Source organism: Pyrus communis, chromosome 11 (genome assembly GCF_963583255.1).
Source record: "Pyrus communis chromosome 11, drPyrComm1.1, whole genome shotgun sequence".
NCBI classification, from domain to species: Eukaryota; Viridiplantae; Streptophyta; class Magnoliopsida; order Rosales; family Rosaceae; genus Pyrus; species Pyrus communis.
Window position 1 is genome coordinate 25,340,099 of NC_084813.1, and position 23,136 is coordinate 25,363,234.

General features: G+C 37.4%; 5 protein-coding genes and 1 pseudogene across 7 annotated transcripts; 4 read left to right on the top strand and 2 right to left on the bottom strand.

The window, feature by feature from the left end:
* The first annotated feature begins 2,416 nt into the window (after positions 1 to 2,416).
* Positions 2,417 to 2,535, top strand: LOC137709629 (5S ribosomal RNA; annotated as a pseudogene).
* Positions 2,536 to 3,054: 519 nt separating this feature from the next.
* On the top strand, positions 3,055 to 5,202 carry LOC137749373 (high affinity nitrate transporter 2.7-like). Its single transcript, XM_068489468.1, has 2 exons — positions 3,055 to 4,237; positions 4,774 to 5,202. Exons 1-2 carry the CDS (start codon positions 3,081 to 3,083, stop codon positions 5,036 to 5,038), a joined length of 1,422 nt encoding a protein of 473 aa, XP_068345569.1. The 5' UTR covers positions 3,055 to 3,080; the 3' UTR covers positions 5,039 to 5,202.
* Positions 5,203 to 5,352: 150 nt separating this feature from the next.
* On the bottom strand, positions 5,353 to 7,235 carry LOC137749374 (uncharacterized). Its single transcript, XM_068489469.1, has 6 exons — positions 7,030 to 7,235; positions 6,847 to 6,945; positions 6,377 to 6,466; positions 6,040 to 6,272; positions 5,632 to 5,676; positions 5,353 to 5,548 (listed from the first exon to the last, which is right to left on the bottom strand). The coding sequence occupies exons 1-6, from the start codon at positions 7,118 to 7,120 to the stop codon at positions 5,363 to 5,365; spliced, it is 744 nt and encodes a 247-aa protein (XP_068345570.1). The 5' UTR covers positions 7,121 to 7,235; the 3' UTR covers positions 5,353 to 5,362.
* Positions 7,236 to 9,423: 2,188 nt separating this feature from the next.
* Positions 9,424 to 11,355, top strand: LOC137708250 (chaperone protein dnaJ C76, chloroplastic-like). 2 transcript variants are annotated; one of them, XM_068447288.1, is made up of 6 exons: positions 9,424 to 9,599; positions 9,744 to 9,906; positions 10,229 to 10,430; positions 10,522 to 10,628; positions 10,706 to 10,925; positions 11,006 to 11,355. In XM_068447288.1, exons 1-6 carry the CDS (start codon positions 9,514 to 9,516, stop codon positions 11,140 to 11,142), a joined length of 915 nt encoding a protein of 304 aa, XP_068303389.1. In that variant the 5' UTR covers positions 9,424 to 9,513; the 3' UTR covers positions 11,143 to 11,355. The 2 variants fall into 2 exon arrangements, with proteins under 2 accessions (XP_068303389.1, XP_068303390.1); XM_068447289.1 differs by having other exon boundaries at positions 9,426 to 9,599; positions 9,747 to 9,906.
* A 334-nt stretch (positions 11,356 to 11,689) lies between these two features.
* Positions 11,690 to 13,099, bottom strand: LOC137708251 (sirohydrochlorin ferrochelatase, chloroplastic-like). Of its 2 annotated transcripts, none has more exons than XM_068447291.1 (6): positions 13,009 to 13,099; positions 12,715 to 12,933; positions 12,518 to 12,579; positions 12,280 to 12,390; positions 12,047 to 12,139; positions 11,690 to 11,844 (listed from the first exon to the last, which is right to left on the bottom strand). In XM_068447291.1, exons 2-6 carry the CDS (start codon positions 12,806 to 12,808, stop codon positions 11,743 to 11,745), a joined length of 462 nt encoding a protein of 153 aa, XP_068303392.1. In that variant the 5' UTR covers positions 12,809 to 12,933; positions 13,009 to 13,099; the 3' UTR covers positions 11,690 to 11,742. The 2 variants fall into 2 exon arrangements, with proteins under 2 accessions (XP_068303392.1, XP_068303391.1); XM_068447290.1 differs by having other exon boundaries at positions 12,710 to 12,933.
* A 2,707-nt stretch (positions 13,100 to 15,806) lies between these two features.
* LOC137708459 (glycosyltransferase BC10-like) lies at positions 15,807 to 20,372 on the top strand. The gene is made up of 11 exons (XM_068447543.1): positions 15,807 to 16,397; positions 16,512 to 16,625; positions 17,107 to 17,207; positions 17,337 to 17,408; positions 17,686 to 17,767; positions 17,899 to 17,979; positions 18,400 to 18,438; positions 18,629 to 18,694; positions 18,807 to 18,956; positions 19,388 to 19,516; positions 19,619 to 20,372. The coding sequence occupies exons 1-11, from the start codon at positions 16,158 to 16,160 to the stop codon at positions 19,649 to 19,651; spliced, it is 1,107 nt and encodes a 368-aa protein (XP_068303644.1). The 5' UTR covers positions 15,807 to 16,157; the 3' UTR covers positions 19,652 to 20,372.
* Positions 20,373 to 23,136: the final 2,764 nt, after the last annotated feature.

The window sequence follows — 23,136 nt, forward strand, 5'->3', positions numbered from 1 at the left end:
TAGAACCAAGTCCGCACATTGCATCAACCCAATCTAAAACCGAGCAATACATTCACATCCAACTCCAACCATTACATAATGGATTCAAGCAATATATCTATATCCAACCCAATTTCAAACTAACCACTACGGGATGTCTCATTGATTGGAGAAGAATTGCAAACTCGTATTCTACACGGCACAACTAAGATTCGATTCCTGACGCTGGTGAATCACACTATGTGTTAGAAAAATGTTGAAATATTTATGTGAGTGTTTCTCACTCAAAAACGTGATGAAGTAACTAACCAACCTCGAATTTGTTTGCATTACACATGCTTGTCTACTCTTGCCACCTTCGCTAATTCTACTCTAACACGACAAAGTTAGTTGTCGATCCCTACCAAGGCTCAATGATTTAAAGGGTGTTTTAGTCTTCTTAGTTAATTTTGTCGCTGTTATATGATGTGATGAAATTTCCATTTACTGAAAAATCTCAGATCATAATTTGGACGCAATAGAGGTGTCGCAAGAAAGGAAATGCCAAACAGTAATCTTTCCCCGTTGTATCATTCTTCTACACATATTTTATGTCGGCAATGACCACAAATCAATATCACTCGAATGTATCTTTTACTTTGATCAATCGTAAGTCCCTAGAAGACCGTGTTCATTTACCGTTTGAGAGAACAGTTATGAATTAATATCAAACAGGAGTGATTAAATTTTGGGGTTTTTTGAAATAGGTCCAAAGTAACTAAAAATTGGACCTATTTCAAAAGTCAAAAGTCATTAAAAATTGGACATATTTCAAAAGGTAATCTATAAAATTGGATCTATTTCAAATTTTCCCTTAAATTTTTCTTAGACCCTGGAAGACCGTTATAAATGATCAGCTATCTTTAAATTAAAATTGAACAGTGAGTGATCAAGTTTTTTGTAGACTCTAGAGTTTGAGAGAACATTTATGAATCTGAAGAAGATCGGGGTTTCACCATAAAACCAATTGGTAATGTAGGGAGTAGTTCAATTACTTATAAACACATGCAAGGTCCCTCATTTTCCTAATGTGAAAGTGATACTCTCAACACACCCCTCACGTGTAACGAATTTTTCAACCTAACACGTGTGACTATTAAGCTTCACACGCGAGATAACTTGCTATGATACAATGAAGCATGGAGTTTCACCATAAAACCAATTGGTAATATGGAGAGTAACCTAACTACTTATAAGCACATGCAAGATCCCGCTTTTCCCGATGTGGAATGATACTCTCAACAGAATCAATCATCTTACTTTCACTTAAGATATGATTTTTTTATGCAAAGAATTTTATGATTAAGAATCCTCAATTTACATCTTTTTCATCTTTTACACAATCAACATGAGAGAAATTGAACTTAAAATCTCGATTACACAGATAAACGCTCTTTGCAAAAATTACAATGTTGTTATGTCTTGTTTCTTTTTATGAAAAAACAATAAATCATAAATTGAAAGTGAAATTAAGAAAACAAGAGCAGTTGCAACCTTCCCCGGAAGAAAAACAAGACCACAATCATGCCTTTATAAAAATTCCAATTTGTATATAGAACCGTCCTGATTAGAAATCAAGGTCGAGACTGACCAAACAAAGTCAAAATTCTGTCACCAATTGAGAGGATAAAACGCGCTATTCAATACATGTTTGTCTCACAGTAATCAATTCCTCTTGGTTGTGAGCTTAAAACTATCGTCTTGAAAAAATTCTTGTGTGTCCGATGGTCGGATTATGTAAAAGTCTGATCCACTCACAAAGGAATGAAAACTTTGCGTGGGGCTTTGTACTTATTTTCTTCCTCAATAAAAGTTAAGGAGATTTTCTTAAAAGTGAAACTCTTCATGAAATTTCTATTGCCTCATGTTTTTTGCACAATATTTTATAATATTAGCACGAAAATTGACGTTAAACTGTAAGATGTCAGAGAATTCACGAAGAATCCCAATTCAAGTGTCTCCGCAACATTTCTCTTCTTCCTTTGCATTGTGTTTTGTACCTGATTAAAATTAAGTGGTACCTAAACATAAATAATTTGTTTCTTTGTGTTTGATTTAATTGTCGGATGCAAGATTTTCTCCACCTCGTAAATTTGAAAAAAAGGATTTTAACAAGACACAACTGAACTTTATACGATGGTTGGACAAACGTAATGAATATTGTTATTGGAAGTGAGTGGCCCCTTCTTCTCTTGTCCTTGTCCTCATAATTCCAAGAGAACGAATTGAACACTTTGAAAGCGTAGGGTGGAACCAGTGAAGGCAAATTAATTTGCAAATTCATACGTGAGGGATTGAAAGTTTATCTTGCATTGCTGGTCTCAAGCCCGGATAAAGGAGGAGGGGGAGGGCATTAGGTAGTCGACAGCTGGCACTCCTATGTTACGTTGAATCCTTAAGATGTGATCATACTAACTCACATGCATCGGATGTCATCCGAACTCCGAAGTTAAGCAAGCTTGGACGAGAGTAGTACTAGGATGGATGACTTCCTTGGAAGTCCTTGTGTTGCATCTAGCCGACCCCACTTAGTAAGAAAAGACTTTGTTGTTGTTGTATACGTGAGGGATTGAAACAAGAAAAACTTATATAGAATGAGTTCACTGACATTCTGGTGTTCAAATTAATAATATAATGGTACGTGTAATTTTTGTTCTACATGTCACTGTATTATTAAATTAGAATGTCATGAGACGATAAACTTGTTGCATGTAAAAGTTGCTCTTGATATAAAAATGTCTTTAACTTTAGCTAAGGACTAATATATAAAATAGTGTTATTCACACTTATTTTTACCTCGCACACTTTTGTTAATCTATGGCCATCCATCTTCTTCAATCCATTACATCGAACAACCAAAAACTGAAAGGAGTGTGTGTAAAAGAAAAATGGGTGTGTGGATAACCCAATATATAACTGTGATAAGTACAAGCAAAAGACACAACATCTTAAAGCACCCAAGAAATATCAGACAGGTTTGCGAGCAATGCTTCTGGTTCTTTTTCCTTCTTTGCCTTAATAATTAACAACCGCTGCCTTAATAATTAACAACCGCTGCCGCAATGGAAACTGAAGATGCTGACGAAGAACAAATACTAAAAGATCATCGTAGTATGTTTGCATTACCAGTAGATGCTGATCAAAAGGCCACAGAGTTGAGGTTATTTTCAATAGCGCCACCCCACATGCTGGCCTTCCACCTTGCATGGCTCTCTCTCTTCTCCAACTTCTTCTCCACCTTCTCCATCCCTCCCCTCCTCGCCGTTATCCGCGACGACCTCAACCTCACCGACACTGACACTGGTCACGCCGGCACCGCTGCCTTCCTCGGCTCCATCTTCTCCCGCATTGCCATGGGCCCTATATGCGACCTCCTCGGTCCCCGTATCGCCATCGCCACCCTCTCCCTCCTCACCGCCCCCGTCATCCTCTCCACATCCCTCGTCTCCTCCCCTAACTCCTTCATCGCCATCCGCTTCATCGCCGGCTTCTCCCTCGCCAACTTCGTCGCCAACCAGTTCTGGATGAGCTGCATGTTCTCGGGATGCGTAGTCGGCCTTGCCAACGGCTTCTCCGCCGGCTGGGCCAACATGGGCTCTGGCGTCACCCAGCTGGTCATGCCACTCATTTATTCTCTCATCATGTCATTCAACGTGCCGTCCTTCGCAGCTTGGAGGCTGGCATTTATCGTGCCAGCAGTTTTTCAAGTTGTGACGGCCATATTGGTTCTGACGTTTGGTCAGGACCTACCTTCTGGGAGCTACAAACGCTCTCAGAAGGTCAACAATAAGTCCACAGAGAGCTTGTTAAGTGTTATTTCTAACGGGGTCAAGAATTATAGAGCATGGATTTTGGCGTTGACTTATGCCTTCAGTTTTGGAGTGGAGTTGACGACTGATAATATCATAGCTCAATATTTCTACGACAGATTTAACGTGAATCTTGAGGTGGCTGGGATCATAGCGGCCAGCTTCGGAATGGCGAATTTCTTTTCGAGGCCGAGTGGCGGGTTGGTTTCCGATAAGCTGGCGCAGAGGTTCGGGATAAGGGGGAGGTTGTGGGGGTTGTGGGTGGCGCAGACGGTGGCCGGGTTGTTGTGTTTGTTACTCGGGCGAGTCAACTCGCTCTGGGGATCCATACTCGTCATGTGTGCGTTTTCTATCTTTGTACAAGCTGCTGCTGGCCTCACGTTTGGCGTGGTGCCGTTTGTGTCCAAAAGGTACGTAGCGATGGAACGACACTCCACATGTTGTCTAGTAATTAATTAGAATTTATGAGTCATATTCCCCTCTATGTGTTGGTCCCCCTTCTACCGTTTGATTCTTGATGACGCGACGAGACGATGATTAGTCATTCCCGTAAGGGTTTTGTTAAGATCAGTCGCCAATGCGATGATTATTATTGGTGGTGTTGATGGGATCCGTTGGTGACACACGAGCACCAAACAATCATCTTACCAATGGTCAAAAATCACTCACGCTAAGATCAATTGATAACGTACTTGAGTGGCCGATGATTGTTGGTGCTGATGGGAGCTGCTGGTGACATGCCCCGTCAACACCAACAATCATCTCACACCAATGGGCAAAAAAACACCCATAAACGCAAGGATCACGATTGACGTAGCACAACTCTATTGGAGTGACTAGCTAGATACTTCCCTAGAGAAACAAAATGACTAATTATAGTGCTTAGCACCATTACCATGTAAACATATCAGTTTAATGACTGAAAATCCAAACTTTAACGATGCAGGTCACTGGGAGTGGTATCAGGGATCACAGGCGGCGGAGGTACGATGGGGGCGGTGGTAACCCAGCTGCTGTTGTTTTCCGGCACGGAATTCTCCAAGCAGACGAGCATTTCTCTGATGGGTGTGATGATGATTGTGTGCACCCTCCCGGTCTCCCTCATCTACTTCCCTCAGTGGGGTGGAATGTTCTGCGGCCCTTCCTATAGCTATGGCGATCATCTCAGCGGACCAGAAACTGAAACAAACCATTATCACTTGATCGAATAGAATTCTCGAATTGATACGAGCCTCGAGTTCCATGGAGAAAGCAAAAGTTTGTAAACAAGAAGCCCTGTAACATAAATTAGCCTTTCTGCAGAATATGACTGGCCTTCATTTATGGGTACATTGTTGTTCTAAAAGTACTGAATAAGACTACAATTTGGCAGCTACTATACTATAGTTGGCATACCGCCTCTTTCGTTGCACTGAATTTTTCTATGCACTTGGGGGAGGGGGTGGAAGAAAACCAGAAAAATGTTGCATGTGTGATCGACTGAGATCCCTGAAGCCCGATAAAATGACACTGAACTTACACGGTTTTCTTGCCTTTCAAATATATGCTTTAGTGACCGCTTTATGAGAACATACAAGATGATCCTTGATTGCGTCCAAAGTTGGCACAGACCACCAACCACCAAGAATTCCAACCAATGTGAACTTCTGGTCTTGCACTTCAACTTTAGCAAGACATAGAAGCTTAAAGTCTTCAACTTCAACCTTACGCGCGTACAATGGCTGTAGAGGAAAGAAGCAGAAGCTTTTAGAAGTAGGTTATACTTAAGTATTCTAGTTTTTTGTAATGGTAATGGGACACTTGCCTTGTTATGCAAGTAAGGATCTTTGCGCTTGAGCCGATGACATAACTGCAAAACATCAAGTTTCGAATAAGGTTTTCCTGACAAGAACTACTATTACCATCAACGCTAAAGCATTAACCAATATAATGCATTGGTCACTGTAAAAAATGTTGCAGTAATCATAAACCCATAAACAAAGTGACCACTCTGAGAATTATAGTCACTGAAAAATAGGAGACTCGTTAGTTCTTACCATCTAAACTACACACACCCCAATCCGATTCTAAAAGAAAGCAGCTCCTGCAATTCTTCAATGGCAAACACGAGACATGGTTTGTCTTCGAATAGGGTAGCAGGTTGACAAACCCCAATTGATTAGGTGGTAAGAGATTAGTAAACACATAAAATTACCGTGGGATGGTTCCTTACCTCTTCCACAAAAACATAAACTGACAAAGGATTAGGCTTGGTGCTCAGGAGGAAAAGAGCAAGCTTCAATCCAAGCGGTGTAATATGATGATCCCAGCACGCCAACACAGTAATACAGAAAAAGAAAGGCAGCCATAATTTCCTCATAAACTTCCTGAATTCCCGTCGATCTTCCTCCACATCCAAAGCACCCGACGCTTCCAAATTATGATCATTCACCAACATATCCTGGCCTACATAATCGAAATTCAATTCAGGGAAGTTAGTAAAGAGGTATGCTTCGCCGTCTAAAGAATTTACAACATCAAAATCGGGTGCTTGGTTCTTTTTCCCTCACCTTCCATAGCATATGCAGCATTTGGCAAGAAGCTGACTGACCAAAACAAAACTGTCACACCAAGAATGCTTCCATATCTCAACTTACTTCCTGAAAGCAAAATTATGGAAATTACCAATTAAACACCATACAAGCTACAGAGAAAACACTTGAAGAGCTCAATTGGAGAAATAGAAAAACGCGATCATCTATCCACTCGCGACGCTCTAATTGATTCGTAGCACTGAAATACCGTCCCATTACAAAGTTAGCTTGGTTATTTTTCCTCCTAAAATTTTCGGTTTGAAGTATTTTTCTCTAAACTGTAATGTTGGTTTCCTTTTGGGTTCGTTACCGAATGCCATCAAACGTGTTCAAGTTTCAACAACCAAAACCGAAAATTGGCGCCATAAAAGATGATCAATTACCAATAATTTACAGCTTCCGAATCGAATTTACGGTATGAAGTTCAATTCGAAGCAAAATCGAACCTGAAAACCAGATTTTCTGAAGAGAATTGTTTTGCAAATTCAAGGAACGATGAAACGTTGAGGCGCGAATCCGCTGTATCGGTTCAAACTTGGCATAATCTGAACAATTAATTACACCCAAATAATCAAATATTTGTAATTAAATACAAAATTAGACAAAATTTCATCCAAAAAAATACTTACAGAATTGCCTGGAAGGAGAGATTGAGCGGGAAGAGATTAGTGAACTTAGGGATTTCCGAAACGGAGAAAGAAGTTTTGTAGCGGACGCCATTTTTGCACTGCTACGAAGCTACTACCATCTATGGGCGCTTTAGTGGAGGAGACGACGGCGCTTTGCTTTGAAATTACTTTCCTCGGCGGCGCGGCGCCGTACTAAGAAAAACTGGACGACATCTTCCGAAATAGAGTGACGACTTTGAGCAGGAAGGAAATGCTAAAAGCCAATAATGCCCTTAATGTTGTTCGTGATCTCTAAGGGTGGAATCGACATTATGTATTCTTCGTATTCACGAATTTACCCCAAAGTCGTTTGTCTTGTCTAAAATTATTTTCTATTTGCGAATTGGTCCTTTTGCAGTTCAGGACAATGTTTTTTTTTTATATAAAAAAATAGACTGGTAGTTTTGCCACCACATGCCACTCTTCCAAGAACCACAGCGACTCACATATGCAAGTATTCAATTGGAATTTTGAGGGATTTTAATTCTTTTAATGAATCTATGGGTATTCAATCAAGATTTTAAGTGATTATCTAAAATTTAATGTGTATTCAATCAGGATTTTAAGATAGTTTATTAAAATCCTTAGAAATCCGAATGTATTCAGAATTTTAAAGAAGTTTATAATATTTTAGGTGTATTCAATTAGAACTTGAATTTAAAAATTTTGGAAAAGTTGAGGAATTAGAGAAATTTGGTAGTGTATTTTAAGCATCCACAAATCTCACATCTCTCATAAGATTTCAAGTGAATCCACAAATCTCATATCTACCATGAGATTTCAAGTGAATTGAATCAAAATTTTACATAGAATCTCTACAAATCAATTAAACTCGATAAAAACCCATGGATTTATAAATCTATTAAAATCTATCAAATTCCCAATTTAATGAGAAAAACTTGTGTGGGGCTTGGCTTACCACTGTACTTTGCTAAGTGACACTACAATCCACTAAAAAATCGTCACGTGACAAGTCTTAAATGTAATTTTTTTTCCCCATTCTTTTATATTTAGGATTCTCATAATTATATTTCTCACTAATTAATATACATCAATCTAATGGATATTTTTTTTGTTTTCTTTCTTTTAAAAAAAAGAGGAACAATTGGTGACAAGATACGGTTATCCATCCCAAATATTCCCTCCAATTTATGTTGCAGTACTCTTTCACTTTCTTCTCTCTCCCACTTCTTTGTCTCTCCGACTTTTTTCTCTCACTGTTCTTCAGAAAAAATTCTGTACCCTAAACAAAATCACTTTCTCCAACTTTTGTCATGGAAATCAATCAATCATCTTTAAGTTTTTTTCGTTATTTATACAATACTTGATTTGATCATGTGAACTTGACATGAATAACCCATATATAGGTGTATTAGGGCTAGCCTAATTTTTTATTTGTTTTCGTTAACATGTTAATCTAATATTTGGGCTCAAATGTCAATCAATGTTATGGTTAATATGTTGATACGAATTACCCACATATTTATACAATAGTTTTTTCCGTTCTTTACTATGAGTATTTTATTAATGTGGTAGTCTTCTCTTTTTTTTCTTTATATATATATATATATATATATATATTTCAATTGGTAGGTTGCTGCTGAGACAATGAAGTTTTAAGAAGATGTAAAAATTAGAATGTTGGTGAATTATGACATTGAAGCCTTTCAAGTACGCAATGCTTATGCTATGAGGAAAGGGTTCAGTCTTCGTAAAGAGCATATTCGAAGAGATAAATCAAATAATATTACACAATGAGATTGTTTGGGAAGTTAAAGAAGGCAGGCATGCCTTGCAACATAAACCGGAGGGAATATTTGGGAAAGGGGGGGGGGGGACGAAAAAAATATAAGCCATTAAATTGATGCATATTAATTAGTGAAAAAAATAATTATATTTAAGACTTGTCACGTAGTGATTTTTGAGTGGATTGTAGTACTACTTAGCAAAGTCCAGTGACATGCCAAGCTCTACACAAGTTTTTCTCCAATTTAAGACACCCCTTTAGACTCTCCTAGCCACTAATTTACCAATGGCAAGAATCAAACCAAATACGTACTATGCAAAATACGGCCTTAAAATTCGTCTCAATCACTGAGTCATCCGGTAGAGAAATTTTTAATTCTGACGGGAACACGGGTGGTACATCACCTGTTTTTATATAAGTAGTGGAAATTTTTACTTTTTAACTTATTAACCTTTTAACACACAAATCCAACTATTTATATAATGACACGTAATGTACCACCTCGTGTGACAGTCACATTGAAAAAATCCCTCCATCCGGTGGGGGTTAGCTCAGGACAATATCCGAGAAAGACACTTATCAGTCCTGGATGGATGGTTAAGAAAATATCTGACAGAAATATCTGTCAGAATTTTTACTTATATTTTCATTGAAAATATTAGAAATTGGAGACTCAGGTTACAATTGGAATATCCAACATGGCTGTCTGGGCAGTCTCCTCCATTTCCAGATTTCCAGTACCAAAAGCTTTCCAAGTTCATGAGAACAAGAAGCCCATCTGGAGGTAATTAGTTTAATCTCATGCTACTCATAATTAAGCTTACTTGAAGTTTATTAAATCAAATTAAAAAGATTTTAAATTTTCTAACAAGTTGAAAGTTGCATAGTAATTTCTGATATTTTGAGGTTGGAATACTTGAATATTTAGCAGAATCCGATGTAAGAAAGAGGGAGCAGAGGAAATGGTAACGGGAAAGAAGTACAATTACTATGAATTGCTTGGTGTTTCTGCTGATTCAAATCCGAAGAAAATCAGACAAGCTTATAGGAAATTGCAGAAGAAATATCACCCAGATGTTGCAGGCCAAGAGGTAATAATCCCAATCCAATCAAGGGTCCGTTTGAGACTGCTTGTGTAGGAAGCATTTTTGCTCATAAGTGTTTCTGTTATAAACACGTCAAAATTAAAATTAAAAACTGGAAGTGATTCCATTAAAAGTACTTAGAAGTGATTCCTGGATTTATTCAGAAAGCGGATCTATGATCAAGAAATGCTTTTAAGTCTTTTATGCTAAGCAGGGCCACGAGTATACGCTAATGATTCCTATAAAAGTACTTAGAAGTGATTCCTGAGTTTATTCAGAAAGCGGTTCTATGATCAAGAAACGCTTTTAAGTCTTTTATGCCAAGCAGGGCCACGAGTATACGCTAAAGTTGAATGAAGCGTATAAAGTTCTGATGAGAGAGAATCTGAGGAAGGAATACGATGCATCCATTGGTAAAGTCAGAGTAGCTGGATTCAGAGCAGGAAACACACCATCGTCAAGCTTGGGTTCTTCATGGAATGGACCTTTCAGACCCCAAGCTCTATTTGTTGACGAAAACGCCTGCATAGGTATTCAACTCGTATGTCTAATTCGCGTAAAAACGTACCTAGATTCGTGTTAGTTTCTAAGTACATTGAATCGCAACTGAATTTCCGGCAGGTTGCAGAGAATGTGTACACCATGCAAGTAGCACCTTCATGTTCGATGATGCTCTCGGATGTGCTAGGGTTAAAGTTCAATATGGTGACGATGAACAAAAGATTGAGGTAAAGTACCCGTCAGTATCGCGCTAATTACTCTATGATGACCGATAGAGGATAAGTGGGAATTAAACTTACTGCAGGTATCAGTAGATTCGTGTCCTGTGAACTGCATTCATTGGGTGGAGAAGGAAGAGCTGCCGGTGCTCGAGTTCCTGAGTCAGCCTCAGCCGACGGAAGGGTATGGCATATTCGGAGGAGGGTGGGAAAGACCTGCAAATGTTTTCATGGCTGCTAAATCTTACAATAAACAACAACAAAAATGGCAGGACGAAGCCGAAAACGAAAACAATCAAAGAAAATGTAAGAACTTTCTTGACTCTGATAAATTACCTGAACTTATGTTCCACCATTTTCTGAACACACAAAATAATGAATTGCAGCCCGTGCGACTGCTGAAGAAGAAACCCCTGCGCAAGCCAAGGCTCGGGAGGACGCGAGCAGGAAGATAAACATGGAAGGGTTCTCAAGATTCTGGCAATGGCAAAACAAGCCTTTCTGGGGCAAAAAGGGGGAATAAGAAGCAACCATTTTATACTTACAATTAGCAGCTAGTGAACATTTGTGCATATATATTGTATATACATCATAGAATTCATCATATTCACTGGTAATAGCAGCTACTCAGTTTTCTTCTGTGATCTCACGGTCAGATTCAGCGTAACGTCTGGAGACGTTTTCTTTCTGTGATTGGATTGCAAGAAAATCTTTATACTGCTGAAAATTACAAAAACGCAGCCTTCAACACATGCAGATTGACAAAATATATAGAAGGGATTCATAATTAAGGTCCTAAGATAACATCTGGAACATCTCTACATCATTTTATGTTGCAAGATCATCGATCTTTCCGTTTGATCCTTGATGAAAAAAATCGACTTGCCATCCATCAAACAATCAATGGTCCAGAAAGCCTTGTTCCAACTATTTGGGAAGTGAGGAGTTTGTTAAGTGAATCCGGGTCCTCCAACGCAATGCCACGCCCTCAAAATCCCAGCCACAACAACTGCTTAGCTAAGTTATATGATTAGCCAAGTTGAGGAATCATTCTCCTGGTTTAAAGCTGAAATGGTCCCTTGATTGCGTGTGCCATCCTATTTTTTTGTTCGCTTTGCATAAATCAATGGAGCTGACATTTGTTTGTTCCAGCACAAACGGCGCACTCCTCTGCATCTCCAGCAACACGGCTTAAGCAGTGATTGATCCTATCATTCGTAACATCCTGCAACCAGAGAGTCAGGGACCTCATATTATATGGTGCACAAGAAGTTCTCCAAAATATAACAAGCACAATCTCCCTTTAATGGACACTCTATACCGAAAAATCTATCTGTTTCTAAAACCACTGATTGACAGCCAAAGCTTCAGAATATCTGTGACGTTTACAAAAAGAAAAAAATATTAAGGGAACTCCATAGTCATACCACAAGTAGCGGATGGAGGCCGAGGGGTGCAGTTACTATATACGAGACACCAGGATGCTCCTTTGCAGCTTCAGCTGTCAGGGATGGAATGTCCTGTGAAATAATACACCCATTTTATCATGTTTTCTTAATCATTCATAGAGACATTGTCGAAAACAAAATTCAACTGCGCCCAATAATTAATAATCACTAACCCCCCCGTCAATAGGATATTATGTTGTTAGTTGAGCTACCTGGTTCCAATGTCTTCCCGGTAAGAGGAAGAACGGGCTCAGAATTACACGATCAGCCCCTTGTTCAACACACGAATTGAATGCATCCCGAATTGATGGTTCCGCCAACTCCTAATCATCGAAAATTTACCAACACAATGAGGACTTCACCAACATAAGAGGATCAAGAAACGCATTGTGAACAACATTCAACTGAAACTATGGAAATCAATTAATAAAAATTAATTATTTATTGTACCATATGAGCAGGCTCCACAATTGGGTACCCAGTTCTCTCTCTAAACATGCTCACGAACTCATCTGAAAAAAGTTCATACGGTTCAAATTCCAATTAACAAGCTTAAAAATCCAAACTTTCTACATTAATCATAAAAAAAATAATAATAATTAACCATTAACAACCCATAATTTTAATTTTTGATTAGCTTACTTAACATGAGATTTGATTCCTTGCGGCGCGAACCATGGTCGACGATGATGACGCCATCTTTGTCGCCGACCCCATGAGGGTTCTGTCCGAATCCTCCATTGCCGCTACCCATACACAACCTCAAACTCAAATTTCTACTTCTTGAGGGACCTCTCTGCAAATTCGAGAAGTTGAGGACTGCGCAGCCAGGGCTTGCTCCGATTTCGCCAGCCGGCGAGCTTCGACTGCAAAACAAAATGTAAAAACACAAAATGCGACGCGGATTGGAAGAAAAGAACGGAGGGATTTGAGATTTGTACCTTTTGGCGGTAAATTGGGGGCTGATGGATAACGACCTAACCGACATGTTTTGGGGGCGAAGAGCCGAAGAACTTCAACGGTCCAGTGACAGGAAGACAGAGTTTACCAGTGAGCGGGGCGGCGTCGTTTTAAATTCGTAACCGAGAAGAACATTCCTGGACCTGGAGACTTCTCTCAGCTCATAAAGCCCAAGCCCGATTATTATTGGGCTCGTGGAAATAAGTGTCGAAGGAAACAAAAAGGACCACGTAATCTGTAATTTAATGGTTTTATTTTTTATTTTTTATTTTTTTATTTTAGAGTATTTGTCGGTTTTTTTTCCTGAATTTGTATATATATGTCAATTTCTTCTTGAACTTTAATTTTAATATATTACTCCCGAACTTTTATAATTAGCCAATTTTCCTCCTGAACTTTAACTTTAGCCGATAATCCGCCTAAAATTTTATAAATAGCCAATTCGCCCCCCTTAGTGTTAAGATTTTAAATTTTCATCCATCCAATTTTTCATTCCTTTTGCTCATATATAGTTGTCATGTGTTGTCCTCGGATCAAAATGGATAAAAAATAATGAAAATTTTAAAATCTAGTGTTAGAGGGAAAATTGGTTATTTATAAAAAGTAAAAAGGGTAACAAGCTATTTTAAGTTGGTAAAGACCCACCCCTTGTTTCAGTCAGAATGAGTCCCCGGGACCCTGAGACATCGGCTTCTACTAATAGTGTACTATTAAGGATTCAGGGGGTAAATTAACTGCTCTATACAAGTTTAGGGAGCAAATCGACAAATATACCTTTATTTTATTATCTTATCAAGAAAAAGAAGAAACTATTATTTAGCAGCTTAGTTGCTTACATTTACAAAATGAATTTTTTGACACTCAGTATTACAATCTGGTGGTATTCCTTGTCACTTAGAAGTGAGAGATCTTAAGTTCGAATCTCGTGAATGGCAAATTCGATACCAAATTAGGCTGCCTATTGTATGGCTTAGCCAAACTCCCCATCCCTTAATGTAAAAATATCGATGTACTAAAAAAAAAGAAGCAATATGTGCGTAATATTAGTAAGAGAATATTTCTGGGTCCATATTTGCTCACCACCCTATTTATCATCGTTTGATGACTTTAAATTTCGAGATCCGTATAGTAGATGGACACAATTCTCAAATTTTAGACTCATCTAACGATGATAAATAGGGTGGTGAGCAAAAATGCACGATATTTATTATCGTTAAACGAGTTTAAATTTTGAGATTTATACCTATCAACTACATGAATCTCGAAATTTACATTATCAAAGATGATTAACATCACCATTACAAAAGAATGGTGGCAAAAATATTCTTCCATTACCCGTGCATATGATGAAGTCTCACCAAATAAATCATTATTGAAACTAACAACTTTTGGTTGGTGGTTGTTATGTTTCTTTCACGGTCTCACTAGTCAATATTCATTTACACACAGACCCTAATAATATTATTGCATTTCCCACTTTCTTTGTCACCTTAAATTATTTTATTTTATTTTTTGTATATTTTCATGGATAATGTAAACAAAAGTAATCTCATTTCTTAATCGAAAACGACACTTAAATCATATCATCTTTTGACGTTGTTAGAAAAAAAAAAATAATACGAAAGAAATATTAAGTTCAAATCTTCACTACGTAATTGGTTATTCAGTATTACGATCTGGTGTTATTCATATTCGCTTAAAAGTAAGAAGTCTTAAGTTCAAATCTCGTGAATGACAAATTCGGTACCAAATTAAACTGCCTCACTTCATAATTTAACGTCTGTACAAGAAAGTATGACTTTTTTTTTTTTTTTGTAAAGTGCAGCCTAAAAGGGGCTTAAAAATCATTGTCACCGACTCGCAGCCGTCGCCTTGCTATCGGTTGCAGCATATTCATAGTTGACTCATGTTTTAACTTATACTATAATTATTTTGGTTCAATTAATTTGTTGCTTATGATAATGCTTTTATCGAATTAACTTGATGGTTTGGTGAAGTAGTATCTGAATTCAGATACAGTTTTTATTTTATCAAAATCAACTCCTTAACTTGAACTAATGATTTCTTCAATTTAACGGAAATTTTACACAAAAATACTGAATTGATTGACGGTAGACAATCTTAAAGACTACTTCTATCGATTTTAAATCTCAATGAGAAGTTATGACAATCTTTACTATTTTGTCTAAAAAGCGTTTTATTTTTGGCAAACAACAAGATATTAATAAAGAAGATACTTGTTATTTGTAATCATATGAATCTTAACTAAATATCAAACTTAGGTAGTAAACCATCCGCGGGAGACATGACCACAACAAGCTGCAATGAACTACGATTTAGTATTAAACTCATTATAAACACAAATTGTTCTCGGCGTCTCACACATGTAACCAAGTAAATGCAAGGATTTCATCAAACTGACTAATCACATGCAAATTCAGAGACAAATTCAATAAAAGAGTTCTTTCACATGTAACCAAGTGAAGATGAGAATTTACCAAATCGACTAATCACATAGGAACTCAGACATAATTTTCAATGAAATAGTTCTCGTACATGTAACTAATGAAATAATTCTCGTAACAAGATAATCAAGTAAAGACGAGATATCGCTAAACCAACTAGTAATCCACAATTTAGGCAAACAGAAAAGGAGAAAACACTATCTTTGGCAGAAATCAAACAAATGTAAAAGGCACAATAAAGTGTTGCTATTCCATCCCACATCGCACGCAACCCTGTCAACTACCATTAACACTTCCCAACTTTATGACAACGACCTGCGTACCAAGAATATCACAAAAATGGAAGTCCCACCTTCCACTTGCAAACGCTGAAATCCCATTCACTCTCTTAATTCAGCTTAATCTCTACTTCTACTTCTTCTGGGTCTCTAGAATTCTCTTCAAAGCTACGAGCTTTAAGCATTAAGCAGCTTAATTTAGCTTAATTACGTTGATAGTCCTCCACCGCTACGAAATCCCAGAATCCAGAGCTTGAAGGAAGCGGATCTGGATTCTGGGTTTCACGTGGAAGAACGAAAGATGAGAGCTTGAGCTACTTCTGAAGCTTTTCCTTTGGGAGCTGAGAAAGTGCTTGATGCAAAAGCAGCTTGTTAGTTAAGTGATTAATGAAGCGGAAGGCGGGTCCGCAGAAAGCGCAGCACAAATGGAAGAGGAAGCTGTTCACTTTGATTCTGGTGGGGATCTGCTTCGGGATGTTGGTGCTGCTGATGCACACTCAGTACAGTCGGATTATGAAGCTCGCTTCGTTGCGAAATTCTCAGCAAAATCAACGGCCCAAGATCGCCTTCTTGTTCATCGCTCGCAATCGCATTCCGTTGGACATTCTTTGGGATGTTTTCTTTCAGGTACTTAATTTATTAATTACTTTTTTTTTAATCTAATTGCGTGATTAGGAGTGTAATTAGTCTGGCGTTTTGTATTAAAGATAGAGCTTTTGTTGTTTTTGTTTTTGGTTGCAGGGAGGGGAGAGTAGGTTTTCGATTTATGTTCACTCAAGGCCGGGGTTTCTGTTCAACAAGGCCACCACAAGATCGGTTTTTTTCTTGGATCGTCAAGTCAATGATAGTATACAGGTGGGAGTTACTATTCTATTTCCTAACTTGAATTCTTAATTTGGAAATGCAATGTCATATGTATCATAAGCGCTTTTTCTAGAAGTGCTTTTGTTAGATACAATGTCGTGTGTATCATAATTGCTTTTCTAAAAGCACTTTTATTAGAAAAACTTGAAATTTTAATTGAAACTCCAAGTGGAAGTGCTTCTTGAAAAAGCACGTGGAAGTGCCTCTGTAGAAGCACCTCTCCTGGAAGTGCTTCTATGACCCTGACCCAAAAGCGCTTATAGTGTCTTTAGTTATTCCAGAAGCACAGTCCTAACCATGCTTGTTGGATGCCGGAAATGTTTGAATTTGTTTCTTGGCTTCTTATCGAATAACTGATAAATTACAGGGATTGAGATTAGATAGGTATGACTTTATGAGCAATGTGAATTCAGATGATTTCTTTTTTCGTGACTTTTATTGCGATTGTTATATTTATTTCATTCCATACCAGGTAGATTGGGGAGAAGCAAGCATGATTGAGGCAGAACGCATATTACTAAGACATGCACTCGGGGATCCTCTTAATCAACGCTTTGCCTTTGTTTCTGATAGGTGAAGATTGTCTTGACGTTTTTTCCCACTAGGTTGCGGTCGCATAAATTTTGGTCTGCTAGTTTCTTTTCATAAATATGGTGATTTTTTATCGTCTAACAATATTTCAGTTACTTGATCACTTTTCAGCTGCATTCCCCTTTACAATTTCAGCTACATATATGACTACATCATGTCAACGAGAACCAGTTTTGTAGACAGGTGAATAAACCAAATCAAATATGCATTATGTATATTTGAAAGAATTGCTTGTCTGTGGTCTGCGGTTCTCAACCAATATCTGCGTTTATATAATTGAAACTTGGGTTTCATCTTCATAGTGTATACATAGTATACGTGAGCTGCATCTCAATGTGAATCTATTTTGTAATGAATCATTTTTTGTTATCGCCTAAAAATTTGTACGATTCTGTATGTTTGTATCTTACTTATGACAGAAAGTTTTGAAAGCGTTTTAACTTTTAACTTTTGGGAGCAGCTTTGCTGATACGAAAGAGGCCCGCTACAATCCAAAAATGCATCCTGTTATTCCTGCTCATAACTGGAGAAAAGGATCACAGGTACAGATCGTATGATGGATTAATTGCCTCTTGAATTTCAGTGCAACACTAAATAGAAAACCTGCTTATTTCTGTTATGCAAGTTTCCTACAGTTCATCTTATTTTTGTCGTTTTATTTTTCCCACTGCAGTGGGTTGTCTTGACCAGGAAGCATGCACAGGTTGTAGTGAAAGACGAAACAGTCTTTCCTATGTTTCAATTGCATTGCAAGGTACTTCGTCTTTTAATTGTTGTATGACCATTTGCAGTTACAGCTTTCTTGGTTATTCCCGTAAACATGGTATCATTGTGAGATAATCTATATATTAGATATATCATATACGATCACAGAATGTAAATATCATAGAACAATTACTGCTTTTTATCAACTAGAAAAGTCGGTATATATTGTTGAACTTTCCATTCTAAAAAAGAAATTCAAATAAAGTCACCTACACGAGTGTTCCTAATGGACACGTAAGCTTTACTCTGTGTTGGAAGGACATTCTTCAATGAGCTTCTGCGTTACCAGTTGACACGTTACCCTATTTTTCCTTTCTTTGTAATCTTATCAAGTTCCTTCTAAACATTGATGCTTCTGTTTGTTTTTTTTTCTCGTATTTGACATGTTCTATGTGTGGAAATCATGCAGACAAAATCGCTACCTGAGTTTTGGCGGAATCGTCCCATTGTAAGTGCTCTTATTCATCTTGGAAACAATTAAACTTTTAATTCGACTACCACATCTGCTTCCTGGTCAAAGCAGTATGGCACCAATACTCACTTCTTGAAATACCAAAAATTCTAATGTAAATTTGCAGACACTGCTTTCAAGAGATGAAGTTTGATTTTGTAATCTGATAATTTATGCAATTATGCAGCCCGCTGATACATCCAAGCAGCACAATTGTATCCCGGACGAGCATTATGTTCAGACATTACTGGCTGTAAGATAAATTTCCCACTCTTTCTTTTGGAGAGATAAAAAAGCGGTGATGGTAGCTCTTTTCATCGCCATAATAGTTTGGCTCTCTAAGAAAGCTATATTTTAAATTTCAGCAACAAGGCCTTGAGGGAGAACTCACACGTAGATCGCTGACACACACGGCATGGGATTTATCATCCTCTAGAAACCGTGAACGCCGTGGATGGCACCCTTTGACTTACAAATTTTCAGATGCTACTCCCATGCTTATTAAATCTATAAAGGTATATATCTGTTTTTCTTGTTCATTAGCATTTACATAGTAAAGGTTGGATAAACGACACAATGACGGATCTCATTCCTAACCATTATGTTAAACCATCCAAGTCATTAAGAAACCTTTTAGCGGTAGTTATCTGGCACAAAGTTATTCTACTACCTGGCTTAATGGCAGGAAAATAATACAGTCAAGTTGACGGAAAGGACAAGGTTGTCCGACAAAGTTTTTAACCTGTTCATTCACTAATTTTTCACAAGAAATTAAACGAGACTAACGGAATCCAAATGTTTGTCGTTCTTTCACAAGTTTTGAGACCATTAAACTCATGCAATGGTCTAAATGTATGCACATCTTTGATATCCGTAGAGATTTTTCCCCGATTATCATTTGAATTTCATAGTAGCTTTGCAGCTGATTTGACGGATTTATGTTCAGGAGATAGATAATGTCTACTATGAGACTGAGCACCGGAGAGAATGGTGTAGCAGCAAGGGAAAACCATCTCAGTGCTTTCTTTTTGCTCGAAAATTTACCCGGCCTGCTGCTCTCAGGCTTCTTAACACGGTACGTTTCAGAATTAAGTCGTAGTGATCATGTTGGTTTTCCTCGACCTTTACTTTGCCAATACTCATCCTCATCAACATGATTGTGTTTCCGATTTTACAGACTGCACTGGAACTTAACCGGAGCAATGATTAAGTTATTTTCTGCTAAACCGTGTAGTGGATATGCTAGGAATATTGACTAGATTTGCAATGAGAGGAATAAAAGAAAGAGGAGGTGGTGTAAATTTTGTGGGGGTAAGGGTGTTTACTGTGGTATGTATTCTTTTTAGAAACAAGAAAGGACGACCCATGCCAAAAAGACTCCCCGCTTTGCGAGGGTCGGGGGAGTGTCTATCGTACAAAATAAAAAGGAAAATAAGAATCCCATTGAATAGAATCAACAAAAGGAAACCAGTTCATTCTTTTGTTAAGTAGGAACTACAACTCTCCCTATTTCAGATGTAATGGTATATATTTAGGGTTTGGTCTCTCTTTCAATTTCCTTGGATCTTCCCCAATAGAACCCACCACGAGATTCCGCCTCTGCAGCCCTGCAGTTGCGGAGCCACCGTGGATTCCTTGTACTCGGTTAACCCGAATAACTTGTATTTTTATTGAAAGGGCAAGTGTTTGTATGCCTCACTAGTTTTCCTTTTTCCGAGAATGACTTGTACTGTTGTACATGAGACCGGGACAGCTTAAAGTGGCGATGTCTCAAACTAATAATTCAAACTGCAAACGGCGCGATGTGAGGAAGTTAAAACGACAATGAGTATAGATTTGAGACGCCGCAAAGTCTCATTTGTGTAAGTCTTAAGCCTGTTTACCTGCCCCATTGACCATTACCACGAACTTTTGCCTCTGGCCTCCGTTAATTGGATACGTGTTAATTAGTTGTCTGCCAACCAAAACCAGCAGATCGATATAGAAAGAGAATTGGTTTGACTGAGACGGCAAAGATAAGTTTGTTGAAGCTGGTCGGTGTGGACTAATCACTTTTGACCGACTCATTTCATATGAAATCTTCAGAATCCACTGTTTTGATTTATTAAACTTTAATATATATATATATATATATATATATATATATATATATATATATATATATATATATATATATATAAAACAACGGATAAGCTGGGGCATTGCTTCCCCATTTCCGACTTGTAACGAGTGACACCTATGCAAAAAGTAGGTGAAATTGTTTAATTATAGAATTTATTTGGAAGTACTTCTAAAATAGTAGAAAATTATTTTATTGAAGATGCTTTTTAAACCAACTTTAGTAACACAGGAAAGTAAATCTTAAAAGTGTTTCCTGAAATAAGCATATAATTGATGTTTTTTGCTGAAAGCTTTTCAAGTGTTTTTAGAACCCAAAAAGATTTTCTCTAGAAGTCATTTTCAGTCATTTTAAAAACATGCAAACCAGCCTAAGCTTGTTTATATGGAGAAGTTAGGTGTTGAGAGCCAAAAGAAGCTATTTATCTTATAAGTTTTATGCAGTGTTCAAAATAACGATTTAGATGGGAATATCGATGGATAAATTGATATTGATATTAGTTGTCTACGAATGAAATTATGGAAATTTGCAATGAGTAACTCATTCAAATTTAGTCAAAATTAGAGAAAATTTTCTTAAAAAGTTCAAAAGTTTGAAATTTGCAATGAATTATGGCAAAATTGTTGAATATCGTTGATATTTATTGATTTTCCTATATCTCCTTGATATATAAGGAAGTTTACGTTTCACCCCATTTCTATCAATACTTAATTTTTTTTGGAGAAATATTAAACACTGATTTTATGCAACGTGTATTACAAACCAAACACGTAAACATGCGTTTCATAAGATTATTAAACTTCACATGTTAACTAATATGTTATAATATCACGAAGAAAGTTAAAGTTCAACTCGAAACTAATTGCAAGGATAAGTAGTCCACAACTCTCTCCAACTTTCCGATGAGAGATGGAGTGGACGCTATACGTAACTATTGCTTATTGGATAATAGACGGAATGGAATGGAATAACTATTTCCAAAAGTGCGTTTACCAAACCAGACCATTTACGTGGGAGACTGTCGGCGGTCCTTCCAGAAATTCCGGATTCTCCAGAAACGACGTAGCTTCTCCAACCTCAATTTCTTGCTCAGGAAGTTCGTCCACGGTGGCAGAGTCTAGACATCCCACGTGGCACCAATCAACCATATAGGAGCTTAAGGTCGGTGGAGCTACCGCCTAAGATGTTTACACGTGGCAATAAGGGACAGTTGGCACTCCATCGGGATTGAATAGAAGGGGGCGGCTCACGCGCTTTCAGTAAGAATATTTTTACTTTTTAATTTTAATTTTGTGAAAACAAAATAAAGAGATGGCGAGATAAAGGCATGCACTATCAAAAGAATCGGGAAAAAAAAAATGGAACGAAGGTTGTACTTTATTCGGAAAAAAGCTAAAAGAGGGCCTAGATTTTTCACTGTTCTATTCTTTTCGAAAAGTCCAAATAATTTAACTGTTTAAAATTCCGGTTCATCGTAAATTTTGAAATAAAAACCTTGTTAGTTAATTTATACTTTTTGTTTTTTTTTTTCGATATGTCATATTTAAATTTAGTGTGGAACTCACTTGTTTTTTCATTTAGTGGTTTGTGGATCGAATAAATAATATGATGTGAAAAATATAATATTTATTATTTCAAATTCATTCGTAATAAGTAAAAATGTAATTAAAGTAGGTACATAATTGCGGATTTATGTTTGTAATGAGTGCTAAAAAAGGGAAAAAAAAGAAAAAGAAAGTTGTGAGTTGTGTGCAATTTAAGTGTAAGAAAAGAAAAACTATGTAAATATGCTTAAGTTTCGAGAAAAAGAAAAACGGAAAAAAAATCAACGGAGTTCTATTAGCCTAGTGATGAGGGTAAATAGAGCGATCGGTGATGCATAGAAAGCTAAGTTTAAAATTCGAAACCTACCTTTCAACGTAAATGGAAAAAAGGAGAAGAAGAAAAACAAAAGGAATCCAAATGTTTAGTATATTGCAAACTCTAGAGCCTAATCACATCTTCTAGTATATGCTGGGCCCATTGGATTGAGATTCACTCCACATCTATATTCAGATCTGGAAGACCGATAGACCTGAACTACTTAATTTTAAACTTATGCATGGTATCCATTAGTTCATCTTAGTGCCCACCTCAAAAAATTGAAAATTTTGAACGGTTCGAATCTCTTTCTCTCTCTTGAAGGACCTAGATTTGGAGTGTTTAGGCTTTTAACACATAAATCCGGAGAGAACCTCAACTCCAAATTTCCAACCATACATCATGCCAAAAGCACAAAATGTGAATGTATAGACAGTACAACCCAGGACAAATTAAACTCCAAGTTTCCAAATTGAGATTCACTCTAGATCTTTGTGTCTGGAATCCCAAGGACCATCTGGACCACATAATTTTAATCATAAAGCCTCCATTAGCCCATCGATCTATCCACTTCATAAAACCCAAAAACTTAAACAGCTCCGATCTCTTTCTCTCTATCTTAAATGGCCTAAATTTCGATATCCTCTACACGTATCCGAAAAGAATCTCAACTCCATATTTCCAGCCATACAGCACCGCAAAAGCACAAAATGTAA

Coding starts and splice junctions, on each gene's coding strand:
- LOC137749373 (XM_068489468.1), top strand. CDS start 3,081: ATGGAAACTGAAGATGCTGACGAAGAACAAATACTAAAAGATCATCGT. Junction 4,238..4,773: donor GTGCCGTTTGTGTCCAAAAG/GTACGTAGCGAT, acceptor TTAACGATGCAG/GTCACTGGGAGTGGTATCAG.
- LOC137749374 (XM_068489469.1), bottom strand. CDS start 7,120: ATGGCGTCCGCTACAAAACTTCTTTCTCCGTTTCGGAAATCCCTAAGT. Junction 6,946..7,029: donor CTCTCCTTCCAGGCAATTCT/GTAAGTATTTTT, acceptor TTAATTGTTCAG/ATTATGCCAAGTTTGAACCG. Junction 5,677..6,039: donor TTTATGTTTTTGTGGAAGAG/GTAAGGAACCAT, acceptor GATGTTTTGCAG/TTATGTCATCGGCTCAAGCG.
- LOC137708250 (XM_068447288.1), top strand. CDS start 9,514: ATGGCTGTCTGGGCAGTCTCCTCCATTTCCAGATTTCCAGTACCAAAA. Junction 9,600..9,743: donor AACAAGAAGCCCATCTGGAG/GTAATTAGTTTA, acceptor TTGAATATTTAG/CAGAATCCGATGTAAGAAAG. Junction 10,629..10,705: donor ACGATGAACAAAAGATTGAG/GTAAAGTACCCG, acceptor AACTTACTGCAG/GTATCAGTAGATTCGTGTCC.
- LOC137708251 (XM_068447290.1), bottom strand. CDS start 13,055: ATGTCGGTTAGGTCGTTATCCATCAGCCCCCAATTTACCGCCAAAAG. Junction 12,934..13,008: donor CCCCAATTTACCGCCAAAAG/GTACAAATCTCA, acceptor TTTGTTTTGCAG/TCGAAGCTCGCCGGCTGGCG. Junction 12,391..12,517: donor TTGTGGAGCCTGCTCATATG/GTACAATAAATA, acceptor TTCGATGATTAG/GAGTTGGCGGAACCATCAAT.
- LOC137708459 (XM_068447543.1), top strand. CDS start 16,158: ATGAAGCGGAAGGCGGGTCCGCAGAAAGCGCAGCACAAATGGAAGAGG. Junction 17,768..17,898: donor ACTGGAGAAAAGGATCACAG/GTACAGATCGTA, acceptor TTCCCACTGCAG/TGGGTTGTCTTGACCAGGAA. Junction 18,439..18,628: donor TTTGGCGGAATCGTCCCATT/GTAAGTGCTCTT, acceptor GCAATTATGCAG/CCCGCTGATACATCCAAGCA.